The sequence below is a fragment of the Hetaerina americana genome, unplaced genomic scaffold (genome assembly GCF_022747635.1).
Source record: "Hetaerina americana unplaced genomic scaffold, ioHetAmer1.1.p SCAF_42, whole genome shotgun sequence".
NCBI lineage: Eukaryota > Metazoa > Arthropoda > Insecta > Odonata > Calopterygidae > Hetaerina > Hetaerina americana.
Window position 1 is genome coordinate 179,840 of NW_027287008.1, and position 26,438 is coordinate 206,277.

General features: G+C 37.1%; 1 protein-coding gene across 2 annotated transcripts in view; it reads left to right on the forward strand.

Annotated features, from left to right (window-relative positions):
• Window positions 1-8,040: 8,040 nt before the first annotated feature.
• Window positions 8,041-26,438, forward strand: part of E(Pc) (Enhancer of Polycomb) — a 58,611-nt gene continuing 40,213 nt past the window's right edge. For both annotated transcript variants that reach the window (XM_071591145.1, XM_071591146.1), the window contains exons 1-6: window positions 8,041-8,387; window positions 9,212-9,350; window positions 9,544-9,644; window positions 9,986-10,126; window positions 23,122-23,411; window positions 24,751-24,883. In XM_071591145.1, coding sequence (XP_071447246.1) covers window positions 8,235-8,387; window positions 9,212-9,350; window positions 9,544-9,644; window positions 9,986-10,126; window positions 23,122-23,411; window positions 24,751-24,883 — 957 coding nt within the window. In that variant the 5' untranslated portion in view covers window positions 8,041-8,234. The remainder of the gene's footprint in view (window positions 8,388-9,211; window positions 9,351-9,543; window positions 9,645-9,985; window positions 10,127-23,121; window positions 23,412-24,750; window positions 24,884-26,438) is intronic.

Consider the following 26,438-nt stretch of genomic DNA (forward strand, 5'->3'; position numbering starts at 1 on the left):
ATTGACCCTTGTTTGTAAAAACAGAATTAGTTCAGTCCAGAGAAATGACATCTAACTATTCAAACCAGGGCTTCCAACTATTCAAATTAGGGCTAATAGTATTTTCAAAGTTTTAATTTCGGACCTGGTTCACAACACATCTACGAGAAAATATGTACTTAGCATACATTATATATGCACCCCATATATGATGATAATTACAACTATTACAAAAGTTGGCAACCAGGAAGTTTGCCCAAAATTACCAAATCTGATTTTGTTTAACTTACTTATAATACAAACTTGAAGGTTTATCTAACGTAACTCCCGAGGACACACTGCGCACTGATTATAGAGCGAAAACGCTTCAGATAATTACAGAGCAGTTCTAATAAATCCAGGATGCATTACCAATACGATTGCTTAAACCAGCTGTTATCCAGATTCAATAACACAGATTCCGTTTGACCATGGCACTTATAATAATTTGCTAGCAGGGCCATAATAGAAGCACTAACGATTAGTATTACGTGCATTCATCGTTTTCCTTCGCATATTTTAAGCTTCGCGTAGTTGCAGAAGTAGTAAAAATCAACTATACGAATGTTTAGTCCCTTTAAAATATTAATATGGATAAGCGCACGAGTTAATTCAAGCCAATTCTGTGAACATATAGTGAAAAGCTGACAAGAAAATTGCGCTACAAGTCAATATTTACTGTTGACGGTTGCACTTGGTTGATTATTTCTCCTCCATCGCGTTTATGAAATTCGGTTGGTGGTCCAACAAAGGAATTACAGCTTGCAGGAATGCTCAACACTTTGTTGCCGCTTCTCTTTGCCGGAAGGGGGGTGGGTCAAATAATAAGATCGCGTCACTATTTATTCAAATTTACGATCGTCACTATAATCTTGCGGAATATAGTGAGCAATTTATCGAAACTAATCCAGAAAAGTTTCATTAAATAAGACCGTTCAAAAGAATTCACAATGTCATGGCCTGATTTTGTATGATAATGTATGTTTTCATATTAAAGATATTGTTGCTAATGTTTAATTATTGTGACTACAAATAAAAAAAGCCATAAACACAGTAGTCAACCCGTAGCTCGGTTTGATAGGCGCTGGTTGAGTTCACCCAGGACTAAGCCTCAGACAATTGGAAATTAGAATTAAACTTTAAGTGCGTAGTGATCAATTTTTTAGAAAAAAGAGAAATTGCCTCCAGAACGCCTCCTGCATTAGGAACACCGGAATGGAAATTGTAGCCTCGAATAAATACTTATCAATATTTTAATATTAATAATATTTATAGCAATTCCCTCACTCAAGACCTCTGCTAGGGGATACTACCTTGATCAAAAAGTTCCCGGAATAACCACCGTGTGGCGCTCCCATCGTTCCGATTTGAGTTCTGTTTTTTTGTTAAATTGGTACATCTGTTGTTGATATTCCCTTTAAATCTTAGTGTCATAACTTGACATTTGCAAAAGTTACGTAGCCAAGAGTACATCTATCTCTGTGTGTGTTGGCGATTTTTTACAATTGCAGAAATGGATTTAAATTTGCAACAACGAACTTGTATTAAATTTTGCGTAAAAAACGGATTTAGTGGCGCACGGACGTTGGAAATGTTGGAAAAGTGTTTCGGCAACGATTCTCTAAAAAAAACGGTCGTTTACCAGTGGCACGAGCGGTTCAGAAGTGGTCGTGAGTCAATCGAAGATGATGAACGCAGTGGCAGACCATCGACATCGAAAGTCGGTGAAAAAATTGTTAAAGTAAAAGAAATGTTGGTCAATAACCGCAAATTAACCATCAGAGAAATAGCGGAGGACTTGAACATTGCCTATGGATCCGCCCAAGACATTGTGGTTAATGATTTGGGTTTCCGTCGTGTAGCAGCAAAGTTGGTGCCAAAAGACCTCAATTTCATGCAAAAAAGAGACCGTGTTGACGTCGCAAAAGACATGATTTGCGAGGCTGAATCCGATCCCACATTCATCAAAAGGATCATTACTGGAGACGAGACGTGGGTTTATGAGTACGGCACGCAATCCAGACATCAGGCAAGTGAATGGCGTTCACCAAATGAGCCGAGACCAAAAAAACCACGTCGTTTTCAGTCAAAAAAGAAGGCAATGCTGACGGTTTTCATGGATTACAACGGTGTAGTGCATCATGAATTTTTGCCAGAAGGCCAGATAGTAAACAAAGAGTATTATTTGGGCGTTATGAGACGTTTGCGTGAAGCAATTCGCCGAAAGAGACCAGAAATGTGGGCAGAAAACTCGTGGATTTTGCACCATGATATCGCACCGTCGCACAGTGCTATCATTATTCGTAATTTTTTGACGAAAAATGCAACAAATACCATCCAACAGCCACCGAATTCACCTGATTTGGCTCCCTGTGACTTCTTTCTGTTCAATCGAGTTAAAAAACCATTACGGGGAACGCGTTTTAGCAGCCGAGAGGTAGTAATGGAAAAATCGCAGGAAGCACTGATGGACATACCGAAAACCGAATATAAAAAATGTTTCGAGGATTGGATCAAGCGCTGGCATAAGTGTGTTGCAGTCGATGGGGATTACTTTGAAGGGGACAATATAGATTTAGATGAATAAACTTGTATTTTTAATTTTCTGAATAAATTCCGGGAAATTTTTGATCAAGGTAGTATACTAGTATGTACGGGAAATATGACAACAAGCGAACACAGGATGGGTATTTATCGGTGGAGTAATGGGGATTGGTGAAGAAAGGTTACAGAGAATTGCTATCTTTCGCTCGTTAGAATATGCTGCTGGTGTATGGGACCATCATGAAGTTGGATTGATTGCCGATTTGCATCGTTTGGAACGTAGAGCCGCTAGGCATGTAAAATGTTGGTAAGTTAACCTGAGTGGCGTATCAAAATTATGAGAGGAACTACGTTGGAATCTCTCACGAAGGGAAGGTTAAATTAATTACTGATTAAATCTATTGTATGAAGAGGAAGGATATATATTTAGAAATGATGTTGAAAATGTATTATTAGCAACATCGTAAGAGAGATCATGGGAATGAAATTAGATATATAAAGTTTAGAACAGATAGATTTAACATGTTGTTTTTCACACGAACGATATGGAATCGGAATAACGTCCGACCACGCCAGGAGGGAAAAATATTTTGGGTCAAAAGTAGTCTGGTATGTCTCGTAATAACCCTTAACACACATCTTAGTGAACAGGGTGCTTTGCAAATAAAAAAGTAATGATGAAAACGGATTCTAAATACAACGTATTATGAAAGATTTCACTATAAGAACTGCGAGAGAAGGAAATGAACGAACTGAAACACAGGTACAGGAAGGATAAAATACAAGGAAATAATAAAATGAAACTAAATTTGGGTAAACCAATTCGTGAAAAGAACAATACAAAAATGCTGGGAGACTAGGTGAATTGGATACGCGCTTTTAGAGGAAAGTGAAATAACGGCGAGGAAGTTGGATAGGAAAATCCATTCAAATGATCAGTGATAGATAAGGTGAATCAATAATTGTGTTAGAAGAACTACATGAACAGAGAGAGCTTATACGCAGTATAGTCAAAATATAGTGGCCATTGAGTGTAAATGGAGTAAGAAGAAATGTCACTGTGAATAGCACAGGTTCATAGCATACTTTTTAATTGCTTATATAAAAATAATGACAACAGTTTTGAAATTTAATTGTACCCATTGTTTTCCAGTTAGGTAAGATTCTTTATTGATCCTCGATGTTCACTAATGGATGCTTTTTGATTAAAATTCTGGTCTGGTTTGCCTGTATTTAAGCTTCTGCTCTTTTTTTTAACATGATGGGTGTGAAATAATTAAATTTTATCAAGTTGTGTCAAACATATCCGTCTTCTTTCCATCTCAGTCTGGTGAATTTTAGTCGTCACTACTTTCTTTAAGGATTTGTTGTTTTCTTTTTTTGTATTATTTTTTCCTAAAAAATAATTACCTGCGCAATACTATTAATGTATTACAATCTCTTCTCCCAATGCATTTCTTTACGTCATTTTCCCTAATAATAGAGATTTTATGTGATAAAAGAATACTCCTGTCAGTTGGCACAAAGCTTAAGCAAGGGGGCGTCAAAAGGATAGAAAAACGTAAAAAGAAACAGTACACAGTGATGGTGCTATGAGTAGCATATTTCATTACGTGACTCTGAGATAGAACTGCTCAACTTTTCTTTTCATCTCTGTGGGTATTATTGCAAATATTGTTTGCTCTTCTCCATTCATACAAATTTTGAATGAATTGCGCGACGCGTACCCCAGCAGTCATTTGTCTTTTCAACTTTGGGTTCATTGGCAACAATCATTAATGGCCTCCCTCCAGTTGGTCGGCCTCAACATTGATAAACATGCCGCCAGAATATAGATGACCGACTGAGGAAGTTAGTAAATTCCGATGTATAATGCTCAAAATAAGGATAAACAAAGCGCAATTACAGCAAATTTAAAGTTTTTAGGGACCTATGAATATTGGTATCATGGAGATACTCGGGTGCCAAAATCACTTTCTCTAACTCCATACACGATTATGGAGGTTAAAAACAATTCATTTATAGAAAGAAAGCACTCTTCTGGACGTAGTAATAATTACTGCTTAAATAAAAGTATTTTCACTAGTTCATCCGATGATAAAATAATTACTACGACTCATAGAGAAATCTGGGCGAATAATGGTATCTTTAACTAAGCCATTAATAGGTAAATTCTGCTTCATTCATCCTCTTTACCGAGCCCATTTTTACTTAAGCCGTTAGTTAAGCTGATGTTAATGTACGAAGATTAAATAGCCCTGTCGCAGTTTCCACTGCACTCTACTAGAGATAATGCTCAAGCACCGATGCACATTTTCACACACATGCTTACCCGTTCGAGATATTCCAACGGCATTTGATAAAATTTTCCTGGATGTTACTGCGCGTTTAAATATTCAGAAATATTTCTTGGCTGACATGGAGCAGACAAATAAGTCATGGCTGCTATGTGGCCACCCTCCCCGTATCCCAGAAAAAACCACGCGACAAAAAACCAACGAATTACGTTTTCAATTAAAACAGGGATAAAAGATTTTCTCGTTCTATAGTAAATAAAAAAAAATGATTTCACTTTGGTCATCAATGGTCACCGAAGCCCATTTGTTAGTTCAACGAAGAAAATATTTCACGACGATGTACATAGAGTGCTATCATTTTTGCTGGATGGGAGGGTACTCACAGGTTTTTTCTGGCCCATTCTGTTAAGTTATTTTAAGAAGAAACGAAAAGCACAGAAATAATAAGGCTACACAAAATTAGTAAATCGGCCTTTTAAATGCCCAGACATTACTACAGGTGTCCACCGGTGCCTCGATGAGGACAAAATTTGAGTTACCTGAATACTATAATCATATACTCAAACAATTTATCCCAATTCACACTCCACCACGAATGTTAGCAGAGGAGACATCCAACAATTTATAGGAAAAAATAAAAACAATCCTCCGAGAACCGGCGAATGGGCATTTCCTCTAGAAATAAATAAACGATGGTAGGAATATTTCGGGAAAGGCAGCGGAGCTCTTTCACGCGAAAATATATGCTGCAGTTTCCCCATTTAAGCAATTCTTTCCTTGGATTGCAAGAATGTTTGTAAAACATCACAGGATTACTATTCGGCGCCGCGGCAACCTATTTTACGTGATCTTAATAAAGTTGGATTGATTGTCGAATTAGATCGCGAGCAGCGTAGGCGGGCTGGACTTGCGTATCAAAATTGATAGAGGCAGCTTGGTTGGAGATCATTCACGGAGCGAAGGCTTTCATGCATTGGAAGGATGTCTATTTAGCAATGCGATGAAAATGCACTATTAACCCCATCGTACAACAGTATGAGATCATCAATAAAATAAGAGATATTTTGTGCAAAAGAGAGACTTAAGATGTCATTTCTCCCACGAACGACTAGGGATAGAATAGCATTATCCGACCGCGCTAGGGGAAAAGTATTTAGATTCAACATTAGTCTGGTGTGCAATCACCCGCTACCACACACCTTAGCGATGGCTTGCCTAGCCTACTAAAAAAACAAGCACCTAAGAAGGAATTTAATGATGAAAAATATACGAACTTCCGGAGGAATGATGTTTCTCATAATTCATAGGTTTTGAAAGAAGGTTAATTTCTGTAGCATATTATATTTATTTAGATATGGATCGCTTTTACATTATTTTTTCAAGTGATTAGCAAGTAATTGCATATATTAAGAGAACAAGTAAAAATTTACTTATACTGCCATTAAACCATAAGTATGCGACGACATTGCATGGGCAAGATATCTATGAACATGACGACCTTAAAATCATACACGCAAATGGAAAATTTCATGAAGGGATAGAATTGGCGAGGGTGTGTGATGATATAAACACAACACAAGGTAGGATGACGACCTTCCCATTAAGAGGGTAAAAAAAACTTTACAATTCCACAATATAGATTAGATATTTCACGGCCATACTTTTGATGCGCTGTTATTAACCTACCCATTGTAACAACAAATTCTCGCATAAGTTTTAATGTCACCCCAAATGTCTTCTAACACTGACGTGATATACAAGGTTAATCGGTATACAAAAACATCGGTAACTGTAGTTTAAAGCAGAAATAATTTTTTCATGCCACTCATGCTTGTCAATGCAATTAAATTTAGAGAGTCAAGAAAAATAGCCCGTTTACTACAATGATTCGCCCACATTACTGAGAAGTAATATCCGCGACGATAAGAAATTAAAATCCTTCCACCGAATGGGCAAGGTTACATTAAAATATAGTATACTGTTGAATTACAAACAACGCCACACAAAGTCTAACATTTTAATACGGACCCCACCAGCCGTCCTTACCTAGTATTTAGGTTTTCACAAAATCAGTTGAGTAACGTTGCCGGATGAGCAACTACTAGAATATATGAGCTCAGGCATTGCAGCAATTAAATATCACTTTTCTACGTAGTTAGTTTGTTACCTCTGCGAAGTAATAATCAACACTGTAACCATTGAATTGCGAGTCGTTGTAATTTGATGGACTTGTTCCACTTGGAATCATCGAGTATATTGCGAAGAGCATTGGTGTAGTTACATCATGGTACAAACAATGAAAGTGTCAACGGTTCAACGCCATCAGAAAAATCCTTGTACACCTAATAAATGAATGAATTAATACCAATAGTTAAATTACATTATCTATTGGTTTGCATGCATTGTGATAACTATGGAGCGGCAGCCTAGCCTAATAAAATAATTAACCACTGAACAGCCTTACCTTAACCATAATTATCCATTTGTTCTTGAGAAAATAATTTTTTAAGGCTAACAAATTATTTACTGAGAATGTTGTGCATTGTAGAAGTAGATTAAATGTAAATCACCCACAGCAGCAAAAATGCATTACATAACTATTAAATTAACCGCCAATGTAAATTACATTCGGTAATAAATGTCTTTCTCACAGTTTGGTTTTTACAGTACAAATTTATTTACCCGAAAAGAAACAACAAATCGGTCTGCACGTTTCGTCTGGATTTTACAGAACAAGCAAGAAATATAACATAATCACAAAATCACTATTACCATTACTTAATATTTTCGCCTAAATGGGGTGTAGAAGCCCTTAGCCACGAATAAATTCATAAATGCACCAATATCCACACGCTCATGAACCCTCTTCAAGAAGACGCCATTCAGAATGATTCCGGAGTCAAGAGTAGTACTTTGCCGCCTATTATTTCTGTAATATTAATTGAATCCTTAAGATTTCGAGAACTTTAATCTCAGAAAACTCTTGCAGTTAATGGATTACATGAATTATATACTACGAAAGTTTTCTTAGATCCAAGTTTTCTATAGCCTCACTAAAATTCACTCACTGATTACGAGACAACGTACGATTTGCCACAAGGGAAACGAAAATGCGTCAATTCCCGCGCAATGCATTTTGGTATTGAATGGTATGGATCCGCCATGATGTCTGTTAGGAAAACGAGCTCAACAGACATGTTCGGATATAGTATTTTTATTATTGTGACTGGGTGTGAGTGAATTTTCATCATGGGAACGATATAAGGCAACGGGGGGATAATTTGGTGTGGGGTTTTTACCCTTCGCTACCCTCACAAGGGACATTACAGCATCCCTTTCTTCGTGTCCGATGTGTTCGTTTCCTTGTCAACAAAAATGAGCAAGCTCTCGTTTCGGGCTCGGGCGCTGGACGCCGCGAAGCCCATGCCTATTTTCATGTCAGAAGAACTTCCTGATTTACCAGACTACTCGGCAATCAACCGGGCCGTGCCCCAAATGCCGAGTGGGATGGAAAAAGAGGAAGAATGTGTAAGTACAATTACTAAGAAGTTTGTTGTAGAGCGTGATTGGCGGCCATATTGGAATGGCGGATATTCAAACATGTCCGAGGCGAACTTGTATTCCATGTCGTCACGAGGTGTTGTTTACGTTAAACACGCCTGCGACAACACTATGATTGCTGTCATGCTGCGAAATATATGTTTTTGTCCTGAAACACCTTCCTGTGTGGTCATTTCAAACCTTCGAACACCATGTCTCTTTATTAACATAAATTTATTTAGATTTTTACTAGGAATTTTGATAATTAACTACATTAAATTCGTGTGCGGCCTAAGTTTGGTCAGCTCCTAATATTTAAATACCCATTAACTATATCAGTGCACCAGTTGCATGGAAGTTATTTGTTGTCTTGGTGGACATTCAGTATTTTGTCACTTTTCATTTTCATAATTTTATTCACTCAGTTAACATTAAGGAACCTTACTATTTCAAACAATATTGGTGCTTTGGTCATGATTTGTGTGATCTTGCTATTGACTATGATTAATTTAATGTACTCCTAATTACTTGATGTTATTGTTTGCCGACTGACATTAGGTGACAGCAATTATGTAGCCTATAATTTTGGTTTTTGCGTTACTAAACTCTGGATTTATTCTTCTTTTTAATTTAATGCCAACGGATAATAATTTTCATTTCTCATTTCCTCTATTAAACCTTTAAACGTTGCTTGAATTTCATACCGTGCCATGGAATTGTTTTTTTACGGCAGGGTAAACTTGAATTATTTATTAACTGTTACAACCCTAGCATTTCTACATCTGGTTTGATAATTTTATCAAATGTCTTAGGAACATCACCTGCAGAGAGCTATCTGCGCTGGATTAATCATTCCAACCCCTGAGGTGTTTGACATGGCCGATGAGGAAGCCTATAACAGAATTTACACAGCTGATTATAAAATTCCTAGGCAATTGATTCATATGCCGCGTAAGTTTCTTTTCGTATGGCGATCTTCAAATAAATTTTACATGAGAAACAGGGCTCTGCGTTTATAAAGTCTAAATGTATTCAAGTTTTTATAATTCTCCTACAAGGTTACAGTTAGTGTAACATTATAATTGCAAAATAATTTTCAAATGTTTGTGTTTCTTATTCTTTCTTCATTAAATGCCCTGTACAGCATTTGCCATGGAACAAGACATCCCGGATTATGACATGGACTCTGAAGATGAGAGATGGGTTAATGCGCAATCGAAAAAGATGGAAATAACTGCTATAAAGGTGTGGTATTCGGTTTATTGTTTCCGGGATAATCCACGAAATTTAATTTGTGTGAATGAAATTAATTTTAGATAGATGTTATCGTTATGTTTGAGCAATTTGTGAAATTGTTGGCTATCTGAATTCCAATTGCTATATTTTCCTGTTTAAACACTTTGGCCTTTCACTTTATAATGACAAATTGTAATGGCAATGTCAAGGTATGAATGAAAGTGTTCTGCTGTTGCCAATGCACCCTTGGAAATACAGTCCAGTTTATCAAGAGGGTTTTATTAATTTGTTAATTAATGCGACATATTTGTTTAATTTTCTAAAGGAAACATGTTTACATATATTTCTAGTTTGAAGAGATGATGGACAGATTGGAAAAAGCTAGTGGCCAGACAGTGGTTACTCTGCAGGAAGCCAAAATTTTACTGAAGGAGGATGATGACCTCACTATTGCAGTGTTTGACTATTGGTTAAACAAGCGACTGAAAACGGTAAGTTAATTTCATTGACCAAAATGAACCTTGGATTTACATTTTGGCAATAGCAGCAAAGTTATATGCTGTTGTTACTTCAAATCAATGCGTATGTTAAGGGATGTATGTAATGTGGTTAAAATATTTATGTTATATAGGAGTGTAAATGAGAAGTAAATACAGTTCCGTTGTTATCAGTTGCATACGTGAAATATGCTTTACACTTAATGAGTTAAGTAACTTATGTGTTTATAATCTGAATTTTTCTAAAATGGGAAGATGGCTCATTCTGTTCCATAATTGATATTTCATTGTTATTGGATAACTCCTTCTGTTGTTCTATTAAGTGTATACTACTGTTGCATTATGTGTTTGAAAAACCTTTCACTCTGGCATCTGTTTAGTTACAAATTACAGAAAATACTACTTGTATGAAGCACTAAGTAATGCCAAAAACTTTTCTGCTTGGGAAGGGATGTGGATGTTCACTTAATCTTGCAGTATTTTGACAATTCTTCATAATGGCATGTGGAGCATTATTTACCAAGATCAAACTGTTGATAAGAACTGTTAAAAAGACTTGCTGCGCTGTTAAAATGTATTTATTGTATTAATACCGAGTAGTTTTGTTTTCAATATATGAAATTCCAAGACACTTGCTCGCCACTGGTTGACATATTTGGGATGGAATCTGGGAAATTTGAATTTGTTGTAAACAATTTGTGCTTTGGAATAAATTCAGCGCTATGAAAACGAGGAATTTGGTGGACCAGTGGGTAGAGCACTGGACGACTGATCAGAAGGCCTAGGTTTGATTTCAGGGCACTGGGAACTCTCAGCTTTACTCAAGCTGTGTGATTTTTTGGGTACCAGCTTTTCCTGGGAAGCCATGGTTGGCATAAGGGAAGGAACTAAATATTATCCTGTGAAAGGTGAATTTCAGAGGATATTTGGCATTGGCTGAACTCTACTGTCATTTATCAAACAAATGTTCAGGTCCGTAACTGGTTATTTTATGGTAACAGGCTTGGATAAGGCGGGCTTAACAATAATTTCAGGTTTGAAATGGACATTTGAAACTGAGTAGTTAGTACTTAGTAGTTTGTTTGTTGACACAAGTTAAGCACGTGGGATAGTGTCGTCCAATGAGAAATACATTTGTTTTATTTCATAGTCCCAATTAAGATTTTATAATGTAAATCTAAATATTGAAATCATATTTGATATATTTTTTCATGATGAACGTATTTGATTGCAGTGAGATCATATTTTGCTTTATCTGCTGTCTGAATCTGAAACCAAAGGCAATCTTGAAAATTACCTTACGTAATATGATTTTATTTTTCCTGCAGCAATGTTGGCTCATTGTAACTTTGGGATACTTTGAAAAACATCAATTCTAAGTATTTGCCATGTTTTGCTGTCAACAGTTTTGCCTTAATGCTAGCATGACATTTGGAATCAGGGATCACTTGCCTCTGTTATTATGGCTACTCGTAATGACATACGAAACACCTTGTACCTGGTGTTAGTTCTGGCCTGGAATGGCCTGCTTTGGCTTGGCTACCTTAGGGTGGCTACTTCAGCCAGGGATCTTACTGATTGGTAGAATTTCTCTCCAACCTCTCCAAGGGTGGAATTATAGTTTACAAGAACACAGCTATCTTCAAATGGATAGCGGAACATATTTTCTAAACGCATGCACATATGTAACAAGGAAAAAGTAACTGACAAAGGATTGCTGACCAATTCATGTTCCTCTTATGATACCAATCAAAATATTAGTGTTGATAGTTAATTACTTTTTTGTCGCATAGTGAAATTATACTTTTGCTTGTCTGAAAGAGAACATGGGATTCTCATGAATATTGGACGTGAGGGAAATGATAATTGGAAAGTACGGATAGTACAAAAATGTTTACATTCAAACAGTTTTAAAAAGAAAGCCCAGGTGTTTCAAACTTGTAATTTTAATAAAGTATATCTTAGTTTCAAAGTATTTGATTACCTTTATGATTGTAATTTTAATATAGTATATCTTAATTTCAAAGTATTTGATTGCCTTAATGATTGTAATTTTATGAAAATTTTGAGATTCTAAGAAGAGAATAGCCCTGATTATCTGCAAAAGGCATAATTGAGGGTTTACTGAACATGATTTTATGGAAAGATATATTTTAAGAGAGTATAGGAATATTTGCTCCGTTTAAAATTCATAATCATGCTGTTTTATTGCTTTTTACATAAGGCATGAGACAGTTACTGTTAATTTAGTAAATGGTTTCGGCATGTAAACAGCAAATATGAAGATAATGTTCTTATAGCCCTGCCATAACCTTATGGTTGTACCTACCTTTATGTATTGGATGGACTTAAACTGAGATTTGAACACATCACTGCCCAGCACTGTGGGGCATCGCATTGAAGTGGTCATAAATTGATGTTGACTTAGAATTTCATGGAATTGTGCTGTTTTTTAGAAATGGATCTTAGGCACATGTCTACATTTGATGACTCCTAATCATCTCGGATACATTTTTATATGCATTTCATGTGTAACTGGAATTATGTATGAATAATGCATATTCTTCATTAAAGTTGCCTCTTTCTTCGAAGTCAACTTACTTATCGAAAGTCAATATTATTTTCAAAATATTCATTTTTTTGGGAAATTCCAAAGAAACTGTGGGAGATGCCACAACAGTAACTTTTAACGGAGTCATCCGCTAATGTGCATTTCAATGCAACAATTTCAGAGTGTAAAAATCATTCGCCTTGACTGGGATTCGAACCCAGATCCCTCGATGTCCGATTGAGTGCTTTAGCCAGTTAAGCTATCGAGGGGTCCTCTTAAAATTTCTTAAGAGGACTTTCTCGCCCTCTTAAAAATTTCAGAGTTTAAGAGGACTCCTCAGTAGCTTAACTGGCTAAAGCGCTCGACCGGACATTGAATGATCTAGGTTCGAATCCCGGTCAAGGCAAATGATTTTTACACTCAGAAATTGTTTCATTTTTTGGGATTAAATGATGAATTTCAAATAAAATTTTGTCCGGCTGTACTTGACGCACCCTGTATATAGAACTACTTTACTGGCTTCTCTTTGAAGAGAGTATGCTATGATTGTATCTTTACCTATTTCTTCCTATTGGAAGAATTTAAAGTTATTCCAAGTAATTTTCTTTCCTGCAATCTCAGGGAATTATACCCTTAAAAAAGACATTTCCATTACCTGCTTCACATAGTTCATCTTGGCCTTACTCTTTTAATTCTGCCCCGCCTTGTTTCCTTCACTTCTGGTCTTTGGTAAATTATCATGTCTGGAGATCAGAGAGAAATCTTGATCTCCTTTTTGTGATCTAAATAGAATTCTCTCTTGCCCACTCTGCAAATAGTTTCTTCATTCGTTACTCATGTCTATTCAATTTATTTTCATCATTCGCCCATTGCCTCCAATTATTTTATCTTGCCCCTATTTTACCCCCTTTTCTTGAATCCATAGTAAAGTGTTCCTGCCAGTTTTAGAGAATCAATATATTTTTCATAAAGTGATAATGTCCTCTTCTTCTTGCAAGTACCCTCTATAAGCTTATATCTTTATTCACTCTTCAAAGTCTTCTTTATTTATTACTTGGTCTATCATTTTTATTTTCATTGTTCTTTCAGAGTAACATTTCTATTGCCTAAGTAATTACCATTGTTTCACCGATAAATTCCTTATGAGTGTGATAGTAATACTTGCCATTAGTAGTTGTTTCTCCTGATAAAAACCTTTACAATTCACTTTCTACTTGCTAATTGTCTTCTGATTATTCTGTCACTATTGATCTTGCTACCTAATAGTAAAAGTCATAAAGTCCTTCCTTTGTGTCGTCCATTAATCTTACTAGGAGGTTATTTTCCCTACTTCAGCTCGGGCTGTTATATTAGTTGTAATTGTAACTATTTTGATACTGTACTTTTACTTCCCCTTCTCCTTGACAGCTAAAATCCTTGTCAGTTGCCCTTCTTGTTTACAAGCATAGCTGTGTCATATGGAAATAACGTCGTGTATATCCTTTTGCTGTGTTTTCATATATCACCTCTTTATTTTTTCCTGGGTCTTGTTAATGGCCCTCCAATGGCATAAGTTATTGAGTAGATCCTTGTTGCATTAGCATTTTATGACAGAAAGTAATCAATCCATCTTGGCCATACTGAAGAATATATAGATCTCAAGGCATCAAACTGACTGGTAGGAACATGCTGAAAGTCATTTGGAAAAAAAACTAAGAATGTACACTTCAAAAGTGGTGATCATTTCATAAAATAACCAGCTATCCCCATGTTTTATGGTACATTCATGTTTTTCATTATACCACTCCTAATGTTTCGCAAGTAAACTATACTCTGGAAAAAGTTTTTGCTGGTATCCTGTGTGTCTAGGTGTGTTTACAGATACCAAGTGTCTGCCCTGTTGAAAGTGGTTGTGTGACTTACAGGATTACCTGGCTCCTCATCTTCCTCACTTTTACTTTCTTTGTGGCCTGCCACTTCTGAATCATAAAAACAGCTCCTCTATCTGTTTGTTAGTGTGAAATTCAATTTTTGTATCTTGAGTCTCCAAGCAGGAACTCCTGGATTTCCTTTTTCTCCATGTTTTTAAATCTGATAACCAAACTAGAGTTGTGCGGCATGTGCATTCACCTCTTGATGAAAATTGAAGTCTCTTTTGTTGATTTTCAAGTCCATTAAAATTTCTCTCGATACTAGTGTGTTCTCATATAGGAATTGAGAAAAATTATCCACCTGATGATTGAAATGGCAATTTGTGTTTCCAGAAAAGATTTATTTTTTGACATAATTGCTTAAATATTTATACATTTCATCCATTGGTGTTGCAGTGCCATTATCCCATTTCTATGGTGTTCTTCTGGAAGTCATGCAAAGTACTTGTCTGCAACTGAAATTGCTTCTTGATTGGACAAAAAATATTGACCAGCGAGAAAACTTTTGGAAGAGTTGAAAGCCCTAGGAAGCCAAATCCAGGGAAATAGGGTGGATGTCCCCCCTCTTCATGGTGCAGATCCCTTAGTGTTCCGATCACCTAGACACTGTTGTTGGCAGGTGCATTGTCCTGATGTAAACAGTTTTTTACCTCTGCAAGCTGGGTCTGCTTTCATGAATTTTGGTGGCAAGTTTTGTTAGGAGGTTAGAAAAGTACTCCCCAGTTATTTTTCAGAATTCTGTTCACATTCCAAAAAAACTAATGCCATGACCTTTCTTGCTGATGGCACTGTCTTTGCCTTCTTCAGAGCCGAAGAACCTTCTTCTATCCACTGCATGAATTGTTTTTCTGAATCTGGTGTGCAATGGCAAATCCATCTTTCATCCATTGTAATGTATCAATACAGAAAATTACTCTTGTTTTTTGCAAAGCACCCCAAGAACTAATTGAAAAGTGTTATCAGATTGCATTTTTGTCCACGGTGAGCACTAGTGACACTCATCTTGCACAAAGGTTTGTTGTGCAAAATTCCTGATGCAAAACATATCTGATGCTTTCTTTTCATATTCTGACTGTAAAATTTCACTTACTTTTGTATGCCTGCCTACCAAAATCATATTGTACACTTTTTCAATGATTCCCTACATGGTTGAACTTGTTGGACGTTCTTTACATGGATCATTTCAAAGGATATCACGACAAAGTTGAAACTCAGCTGCATAACTCTTCACGTTAAAAATCGAAAAAGAAAAGTCTCCATACACACAATCAAATGAATTTCAGTCAGCATTAGTCCTTTTTCATGGAATGTTTTCACTTTATGGTGCTCTTTATTTTTTCCATTTCCAACAACACATGCACGGCAAACATTCAAACGACTGCCGACAGCAAACTGCTGGATGGAATTGCTTGCAATTTCATGTGATGCATACTCAATTTTGCCAGTACAAATTCAACAAGCCAACTCAAACTCAACAAGCCAACAAAAAACAATTGAGGAAACAATCAGAGTACTGATGCCATCTATGGATGAGGCCAAGGACTTTTCAGACCACCCTCGTACAAATATGATTTTATTGCAACATTTCTTTCTTTACCATTTTCCAAAACTTTTAGAAACTAAAATCTCTACGCTATATGAAACCAGAATGTCCTCACTGGTGTGAGAGGGAGCATTATCAAATGAAAGAATGGCTTTCTCAAGAAATTTACTTTATAGTTCCCAAAGTTCACTTTCATCAGGAACAAATTTTGCCTTGAAACAGGGTTCAAAATTGTACTGATTCTTTCAAGCACTTCCTGGTGCATTGTGATAATGAATTTCTGATCTTTTGAAGGTGTGTGGTTTTTTCCCCTTACTATCATCAGAAATTGATAATTTAGTGCTTAAATGAAAACTAAAAAAATGAAAAGTTTTGGCTCTATACATCAAGTATAAACATGGAATAGCGATGACAACCACAATCATTCAAGGCCTAGGTAGGGGAAAACTGCGCTAAGCCTGAATAAATCATTTATGTACAGTCAGGTGACGACATAACTCCGCCACCGCTGATGCCAGTGGGTTTCATTTTTTCATCTAATGATGCATTATACTGCATTGAACAGTTTCTCTCTTTCGACAACTTATGCCTAAGAACTGACTTAATTTTTCTTCAACGAACAAATTTTTGCTAAACACTTCCAATGCAGGTTTCATCTGTATGAAGATTTGGTCTGCTGAATTGCTGGAGAGTTGGAAAGCTGAATTTTTTCTTTATGAACTTTTTAAATTTAGCCCAAAATTATCTGTTGATTCAGTGTTGGATTCTTAATCATTCCTGCACTTGAAAAATTCTTCATTATATTTAAAGCCACATCAAACACCCTGCAAATGCACAATAATCTCCCGCAATTTGAAAAGAATCCTGGAAACTTAGCTCTTTCTGCCAGAATAGAAGCTGAACAGCTCTTCTTCCTTTGGTTCACTTGTGGAACCACGAGATCAGCGCATCAAGATTTTCAAAGGTCTTTTCGTTCATCAACTTTCTTTTCATTTTACCGGTGATTCTTTCATAATTAGGAGTTATCTCTAGAAGTTTTACTTTTTGATTTATGATTGCTTTGAACTGTTTATAACCCAATCCCCAATCATCGGTTAGTTTTTTCATGCAGCATCATCTTAGCCTCATCACCTTAAAACATTTAGTTTCTGTTTTATTGATAGGACCATGAGTTTGCCTGTGTAGTTATTTTCCTCTGTGGGGATCGAGATGTTGCGGTGGCTATCTTGTACTGGCTTCCCACCCAGAGGGCCCGGGTTCAAATCCAGGCGGTATTGAATATTTTTCAGAGGTATCTCGATCCTTACTTGAGGTGCTTGTGGAGGGCACTTTGAGTGAGTATGCCGTCCATTGGATGGGACGTTAAGCTGCGGACCCCTTGGCTCCTTTCGTAAAGAGTAGGCTAATGCCGATGCCGGGCTTCTCTCCACCCTTCAGCCTTTCCTGTCCATCCACTATGGTGCAAATGACCTCAGCTGTCAGTCGTCTCCCCTAAATACTATTAATACTTTGTTCCACTGTCATAGCACTTCAAATAAACAGTGAATTACTATTGTGATAACCTCTCACTCAGGTGATGGAATCTGTATGGAAACATGTAATGCTTTCACTGACAAGAGAAGACCAAATAACGAATGTGACTCAGAGCTCAAAATGTTTGCAATTCCTACCATTTCTTTGAAACAAATTAAAATTTTTTGTACTATGAGGGTTTACTGTCATATATAATACATGGGTTGTTCCATCACCTTTGAAAATATGATAAGACACTTGAAGTTATCAAAAAAGTTTGCTTTTCGTAAGCCTTATCTAAAAATTCAGCTGTATCCATTGGTTTCATTTGCATAGTCAATTGAAGCAAAATACTTCTGTTTACTTAGGTTATGGAAAGAAAGTTTCATGCAGTTCCAAAGAAACTGCGGGAGATGCCGCAACAGTAACTTTTAATGGAGTCATCCGCTAACGTGCATTTCAATGCAAAATTTACAGAGGGTAAATGATTTTTACACTCTGTAATTGTTACATTTCATGCAGTTATTAAACACTTCTATTTAACACCAAAAGAGATGAAAGCCGAGTTGGATGAAGTTCAGGGTACATCTACTCCTGTGTTTGTGACTGAATAATTGAGTTTAAACATGGCTGTACATCGACAAATGATGAACATCGTTTGGGACATCCAGTGGAAGTGATTTCCTCCTAAATGGTTGACACAATCCACGATATGGTTTTGAGTGGTCGAAGAATCAGAGTTTGCTAAGTTTACTGAATATGCCAAAGTTTAGAAGTCATGACTCTCAAGGCAAAATTAATATAAAAACTCCCCTCTCATTTCTTTTTGTAGTTGAAAATTGATAATAGAGAAATCATCTACATTTGTAGTTGGGGGCTTGCTGAACATGCAAAAGCATATTAACAGGGCATTTGATTTTGCTTGCAATGGAGCATTGCTAATGAATTTTTATATTCATATCACATCGCTCAGTGTTGAAAATAATACTCAATTATTATTTTCAAAGTCATCATGGAACTAGTATAATTAGGGATTGAGATTTTGTGGTGGTTAGTGTACTGGTGTAGTGACCCAGGGTCCGAATCCTAGAGGCTGCAAACTTTTTTCAGTGGTACCCTGATCGCTAGTTGAGGTGCTTTGTGGAAAGCACTTCAAATGAGTATGCCATCCTGTTGATGGGGCATTAAACTGCGGACCCCTTAGTAGCTTTCTGTAAAAGTAGGCTAATGCCAACGCCAGGCTCTACCATTTCTCTTTCCCCCCCATCCTTTATGTTGCAAAGGACCTCGGCTGTTGGTCACCTCCCCTAAAGCTGTTACTACTGGTATAATTTTACTCTGCAATTAATTGATGACAGATGAATATGTAATAAATTGAATTTTTAATGTGGTAGGCATTGCCTCAGTATTAAGATGTGACTCCATAATTATAAAAGTTGAATGTAAAAATAAGAAAAATAATTGTCACTAAAGGTGAAACCCCCTGGAGATGCCGCAGCAGTGACTATTTATGAAGTCATCCCCTCATTGTGGAATAAAATGCAACAATTTTAATGTAAAAATCTGTCGCCCTGACCAGAATTGGAACCCCAATCCCTCGATGTCTGACCCAGTGCTTTAACCAGTTATGCTACCGAGGCATCCTTTTTCACCAATTGGAGTCAAGATGGGTGGTTTCAAGGAAGTGTTGGAGAGGAATTAATCTTTTAGATGACATTTAGAGGCATTAGTTTGTATTGGGTAAAATAAATCTATTTCCTATGGAATATCCCTTGACCTGGAGGAAAATGAAATAATATACAATAAATGTTTTTTAAATATTGTAGCAAAGTTAGAAATACATGAAATGTGCTATGTGGTATACCTGGCAAGTGAAAAATTAAGTAGTTGTAAAATATATATTGAATAGATTTCTTATCTATATCTGTACTTTCCTCTACATATACGAGGGTGATGTGGAAAGTTCTCGGCCCAACACAGGAATGACATTCCAAGCAGCAAAATTTTATGATTCCTGCCGGGGAACGCAGGTCATTAGTTTGTAAAACAAGTTTCAACTTGTTCTCTCAGGTAGTTTGTTTACACGAATTATTGCAGTAGACATCTTTTATGTTTTTCATTAAAATGGAAAAACTTGAATTTAGTTGTCATAAAGTTCTTTGTTTTGGATGGATTAACTCCCTTAAGGAAGAATATCTGAAGTTGACCAAGGTGTGTGGGGACTCTGCTCCTTTAATGTCAATCATTAAAAAGTGTATTTATGAATTAAAATGGGGACGCATATCCCTCGAAGATAACCCACGTGAAGGACAGCCCAAAACCACAACTACACTGGAAACCATCGAAAAGGCGCGCGGTATCTTAATGGACAATAGTTAAGTGAAGGTGAGTGAGATTGCTAATGCCATGGGGATATCAGGAGAAAGGGTACGAAACATCTTGCACAAAGAATTAGGGATGTGAAAGCTCTGCACAGGGTGGGTGCTGCATTTGCTGAATGCCGATTGCAAGCAAATGCGCAAACAATTTTTGCAGCAATGTTTGGACCAATTCAAGAGGGAACTGACTGATTTTTTGCAGCGATATGTCAATAGATGAGACATAGGTCCACCACTGCATGCCAGAAATAAAATAGCAGTCAAAGCAGTGGGGTGGAAGCCAGTGGTTCAGAACCAAAGAAAACATGTTTTGGGATGCCAAAGGGATTTTGTTAATTGATTACCTTGGAAAAGGCAGAACAATCACAGGCAAATATTGCTCCAACCTTTTTGACTAATTGAATACCAAAATTCATGAGAAGAGGCCTGGCTTGAAGAAGAAAAAAATCATCTTTCCCTAGTGAAACATACCTGCTCAAAAGTGCATTGACGATGGGAAATCTACAGGATTTGGGGTACGATTTGCTTGGCCATGCCCCCTGTTCTCCTGATTTAGCTCCATCAGACTTCCATCTGTTCCCAAACTTGAAGAAATGTGTCTTTTGGAAGCACTTAACATCCATTAAAGAAGTTGAGATGGATGGATATTTTCGCAGCCTTTCAAGTGCTTTTTTCTGGGAAGGAATTCTAGTGTTGGAGAAACGCTGGACCAAGTGTGTTGAAGTCAAGGGAGATCATGTAGAAAAATAAAATAATTTTTTTACTGAAAATTGCTGTCTTTTATTGTCAGGCCGAGAACTACTCTACTTACCCTCGTATATCAAAAGGTTTTGATTAATGCTGTATAAAATGTTGATTAGTGATACAGAATATAATGAATGTGAAAAAGAAGAAGGCTATATTAATATGCATCAGAGAGAGAGAAATGCCCCCTGTTAATATGGATGGGAAAGAGGGAGAAAAATGAAAAAGCTGTGATTCAGTAGTAGTAATAGTAGTTTTAGGGTAGGCGACTTACAGATAAGGTCAGTTGCACCATTGGGGACGGTTTGGAAAGGAAGGGTGGAGAGAAACCAGGCATCGGCATTAGCCTACTCGGATCTAAAGGTGCCAAGGGTTCCGCAGTTTAACATGCCATCTGACGGATGTTGTACTCACTTAAAGTGCTTTCCACAAAGCACCCCAAGTAGAGATCAGGATACCACTATACCACTAAAATATCTGCTGCCTTGAGGATTTGAACCCAGGCCCTCTCAGTGGGAAACCAGTACATTAGTCACTGCACCATCCCGATCTGCCTGTGATTCAGGTGCACTGTTGTGTACGTGAGGAAAAAATACAAATGGGACACAGATTTATTGTATTTACCTTTAGTACATAAATGAAGTATTTTTATTAAATATTATTTACTTGTGGGTCGCGGTAGTCCAGTGGGTAGAGTGTTGGACCGCTGACCAGAGGGTCCCGGGTTCGATTCCCGGGCAAGGCACTCTGGGCACCTGCAGCTCCACCCAAGCTAAGGTGATTTTTCGGGTACCAGGTCTTCCTGGGAAACCATAACCAGCGCAGGGAAAGGAATTGGCCCCCCTACCCTGATGTGTGAATTTTCACATGCCGTATAGGGCTTAGTACTGGGTGATGTCTACCATCACCTACTAAACCGACCTTCGGGTTGATTACTGTGTTTATGGTTTTTTTATTTACTTGCTGTGGTGTAAATAATACTGAGGTCTAGATGGTGGTACAACTCTTTAGACTCTAAAAAAAATGTTTATAAGCACACGTGATGTGTGTGCATTTTAAGTAGAGTGGTGATAAAAGCTAGTGCATGAAAGGGAAAGACATGTTGCTCAGCTGGTTTCTGAGTGAGAGAGGAATGAACAGCCTAGGTACCTAAATGTTATAGCGACATATAAAAATGTCCAGTGGCTGTAAAAGTGGTAGATAGTCAGCTGGTGTGTCTGCAATTACTTTGAATCTATCAATTTCCTTTGCTGCAATTCTATGGCTCTCTTATGTCCATGTACTGAGCATGTGATGGCACTTTGCTTTTAGCTCATTCATCCTCTGTCTTTCAAAACCAAATCTCTAATGTACCCCACAAGAAAATGTTGTGGAAGCAGGGAAATTAAATTGAATGATTGAAAATGAGGATTTAAATGCTATTAAATTTTCTTCTCAACTACGAGGGTCATCCGGAAAGTAGTACCCGTTCGTGAAATAAAAAGACAAAAGTAAATATTAACAAACATAAAAAATTTTATTTGAAAGAGGATACTTTAAACTACTTCTCAACATAATCTCCAAGCAAATTAAGGCATTTGTCATAACGTGTGACAAGTTTCTGTATTCCTGCTGCATAGTCCTTCGCCGCCAGCTCATTGAGATACGCGAGGGACCCATCTTGCACAAATTTTTGCATAATGCAGATGGTGTTTAACAATTTCATGAACAATTGTTCGAGAAACATTGGGAAAATGCTCACAGATGTCATCAATTGTGACGCGCCGATCGTTCCTCACGAATTCGTCAACTGAGCTCACCAGTTGGTCTGTAATGACAGACGGTCTCCCCGAACGCTCATCGTCGTGTGTGTTCCCCCTCCCCATGTTGAAGTTGCGACACCACCGCCGAACAGACGACTCGTCCATCACATTGTCTCCATACACCTCCTTTAATTGGCGATGAATATCACATGGGCGAACGTTTCTTGCATTGAGGAATTTAATCACTGCCCTCACTTCACAACTGGCGGCGTTCTCAATTTTTTTAAACATTGTAAACAATCACAGAAACAACACAGGCAATGCTAGCGTCACGCAACTTGGCTCAGAGAAGGCAGACAAGCCACTGAAGCTATCTGACCTCGTCCAGCGGCTACTCGCGTCGTCAGCACTTCATGCGGCACGAACGGGTACTACTTTCCGGATGACCCTCGTATATGCATTCTACCAACTATAATGACTATCTGTTATTCCTAAAGGTGGTAATGTGATACCCAGGATAGCAATTTTTATCATGTTATATTTTTCTGTTTAAGGATTTAAAGTTTTTGTACAGTTTTTGATGGATTTTCATAATTTTAATTTTCACAGCAACACCCACTCATTCCTCAAATGAAGTGTGAAGGACGTGTTGGATCTGGAGGCTCAGCCGGAGGAGGATCTTCAGCATCAGCTGCTAGCAACCCCTACCTTGCATTCCGAAGACGCACAGAGAAGATGCAGACCAGGAAGAACCGCAAAAATGACGAGACATCGTATGAGAAGATGTTGAAACTAAGGCGAGATTTACTTAGGGCGACAACTATCTTAGAAATGGTGAAGCGTCGGGAGAAGCTGAAGCGGGAGTGTCTTCATCTTTCAATAGAGATCTTTGAGAAGAGGCAAGTATTATGCCGAAAAACATTTATGAGGTTTTGGGCATTTATTCATTTATTAATATTAGGCAAATATCTGAGCCTGTCCAGTATAGCTCAGGGAAGAACTTCCGTTGAAATGATAAATATCTTAACTGAATGGTTCTTTCTTCCAAGTCCAAGGGATTATACATTGATAAAACACTATGGTTTTTATGTTTCTCTTATGTGTTGCATTATTGTTTAATTTTGAAACCTCCTATATAAAAATTCACTTCTACTGTGAATATTCTTCGCAAGTAACAGGCAAACTGTTTTATTGAAATTGATAAAAATTCTTTTGGTGTTTGCCAAGCTGGATTTTTTTTCCAATAAATTGATTCCCGAATCAAACATTGAATGATTTTTGATCGAGGAATATTAAATAAAGTGTATCAGCTAGTTTTTTCATTAAATCATGTGTTTAATTAACTAATTATTGTCTAAGTTTGACCTCCAAAAGTATCTGCAAAGAACTCTTTATGAAGTAAATAGCTGATGTAATAAAATTCCAGAGAAATTTAAGGATTTTATATGTAGGCTCAAATTTAAGATGTTGTTAATTTTTTCATTACAAAATATGAAAAAAACATTGGCTTATATTCAGGAAAAAGCAAAATAATAGTTTTAATATCATATCTACATCTACATCAATACCCTGCAAGCCACCAAAAAGGTGTGTGGCAGGGGGTGCAGCACCAGGAGGAAAGGATATCCCTTGGCTCAATTACCTTTTTATCATTCGAATAAATTATGCTCTGGTATGTGTGAAGTAAAAATTTCATTTGAGTGTTAAATTTCGATTCATCAAGGTTTTTCAGACATTTACCACTGATCTTATTGGTGCACATGGATCACAAGAAAATTATGTTGAGTTAGCACTTGAATGGATTTGTATATCAGTGTTAATGCAATTATATTTTGCTAGTAACTAAATGATGAGTGAGTGACATGAAGAAAAATTAAACTTTCACTTTATATAGTCTGTTCTTAATAAAGTCATTGGATAAGGTTAATATTCATTCTTTGAAAAATTTCGTATAAATGAGTAGTATGAACATGCTCAATCATTGTTGATTGGTTCTTAAAATAAAATTTTCTGTTGACCTTCAACAGGAAAGTGGTTTAGTAAATGTTTTCAAGGGATATTGAATGCTTTGACATGTTTGAAGTACCCTTGACTGTGTTTCTAGATGCTAAATGAAGCCTGGTGTTGTCATGTATTTAGTCCTGTTTTTAATGTCTGGATTCAAGTCACTAAAAAATAAATGTTTTTCATGACACTGGTGCCTATGCGAGCAACATTTAATCAATAACCTTCTTACAGGTATAATGCAGCTGATTTCTGTGGGCAGCTTTTGGCTGAGCTTATGGCAAAGAGCACACGGCCAGCATTTGCACCTCTGTTTAGTAACCAATTTGGTATGAACCAGAATTGGGCAAATAAAGTTTCCAGTAAGGTAAGCACCAAAAATAACAAATGAATTTGGTTTTTTATTTAATGGTTACTTAAAGTCAATTCCATAAATTTATGATTTCCAATCTTGATTTTGATTCTTATATTGAGATTATGATTCCATTGAAATATGTAATCATAAGAATGACTCTTTTTAAAGGCCTAAATTAGCCTTTTAAATGACTAGGAAAATTGATAAGGCGGTAATGTACAGGTTTCAGGGGTTATCTCCGGACATGAATTTCCTACCATAGCGTAGTTCCACCGGAGGTGGCAATTGCCATTGTTGAAAGCTATAGGCATGGCTGAGGCCTATAGCTTTCAATGCTATGGCAATGGCCGAGATGTTACATACAAGTGTGGAGTACGATTGAAGAGCCGCTATTATTGAAAGTGTTCGCCCAGTGAAATAGTTCGATTCTTCGAGTACCCTGATCACTTGTTTACGATATTGTGGCTTAGTATAATGCTTTGGAGAAGTCTGGGGACGGTTTCGCTGACCCGACAAGGCAACCTCATTCGAGGAAATGCTCAAAAGAATGTCATGAAACTGTGGATGGTGACTGTGGCCTCGGAGAGGCCATGTCTTTCTACAGGACAGTGCACCTCATACGAGTCATTTAGTCCAAATCTGGCTCTCAGATTACATTGACATGTTCTGGTCAAAGGAGTTATGGCCCCTGAATACCTTGGACTATTATGTTTGCAGTGTAGTCGAAAGAGTTACCCATAAGATGAGGCACCCTAATGTTCCATTTCTATGCACCACTGTCTTAGCTGCATTCACGAATATGGACGGCACTGTTTTAAAGAGTGCGTGCGATTGATTCAGGACAAGATTGGAGGTAGTCATTGCAGCTGAAGGGGGTTACATTGAGTAATGTTACTTTTGACAGATACCACTACGTGCGTGTGAAAGGATTATCATTTGTATTTTTTTTTAATATACTTGCTTTCAAACCAAAGTTTCATTTGTCTGGATTTAACTGCTGTACCCTTCATATCAACAGTTTTTTGTAAAAATATGATTAGAATTGGACATATACCTGTTGTAGGAAATGCTTGTCTGATAGCCTGATCGATAATTTTTCTTGGGTTGATATGTCTGATTGTAAACGGTACATAATGGGATTTAGAAGGCTCATAATATATCTGGCATGTATTTTAACCACAGATATTGTAAGGGGTGACAGAGCAAGGGAAAAATATCAGAGAAAGATGATGTAATGATCCACCCTGAATTTAAATTCCAAGGAAAGGTTCCCAAACACTTTCCAAATTTTTCTACTGAAGAGTTTTGTAAAATGTCTGTGTGTTGCATGGTCCATTTATTCAGTGTTCTTTCGAGTGGAGTCCTCATCATCAATATATCAATCCTAAGATTGGTTTACTGCAGCTCTTCATTCTTCGCTCCCGTGTCAATTCCCTCACCCTCTGATAGCTTGTCTGTTTTACATCCTTATGAATTGTTCCTATGTACCCTTCTCTTGGGCTTCTTCATGACCTCTTCCTTTCTATTGTTTTTCACACTAATCCACTGTGCTTCAATGTGTGGCCTA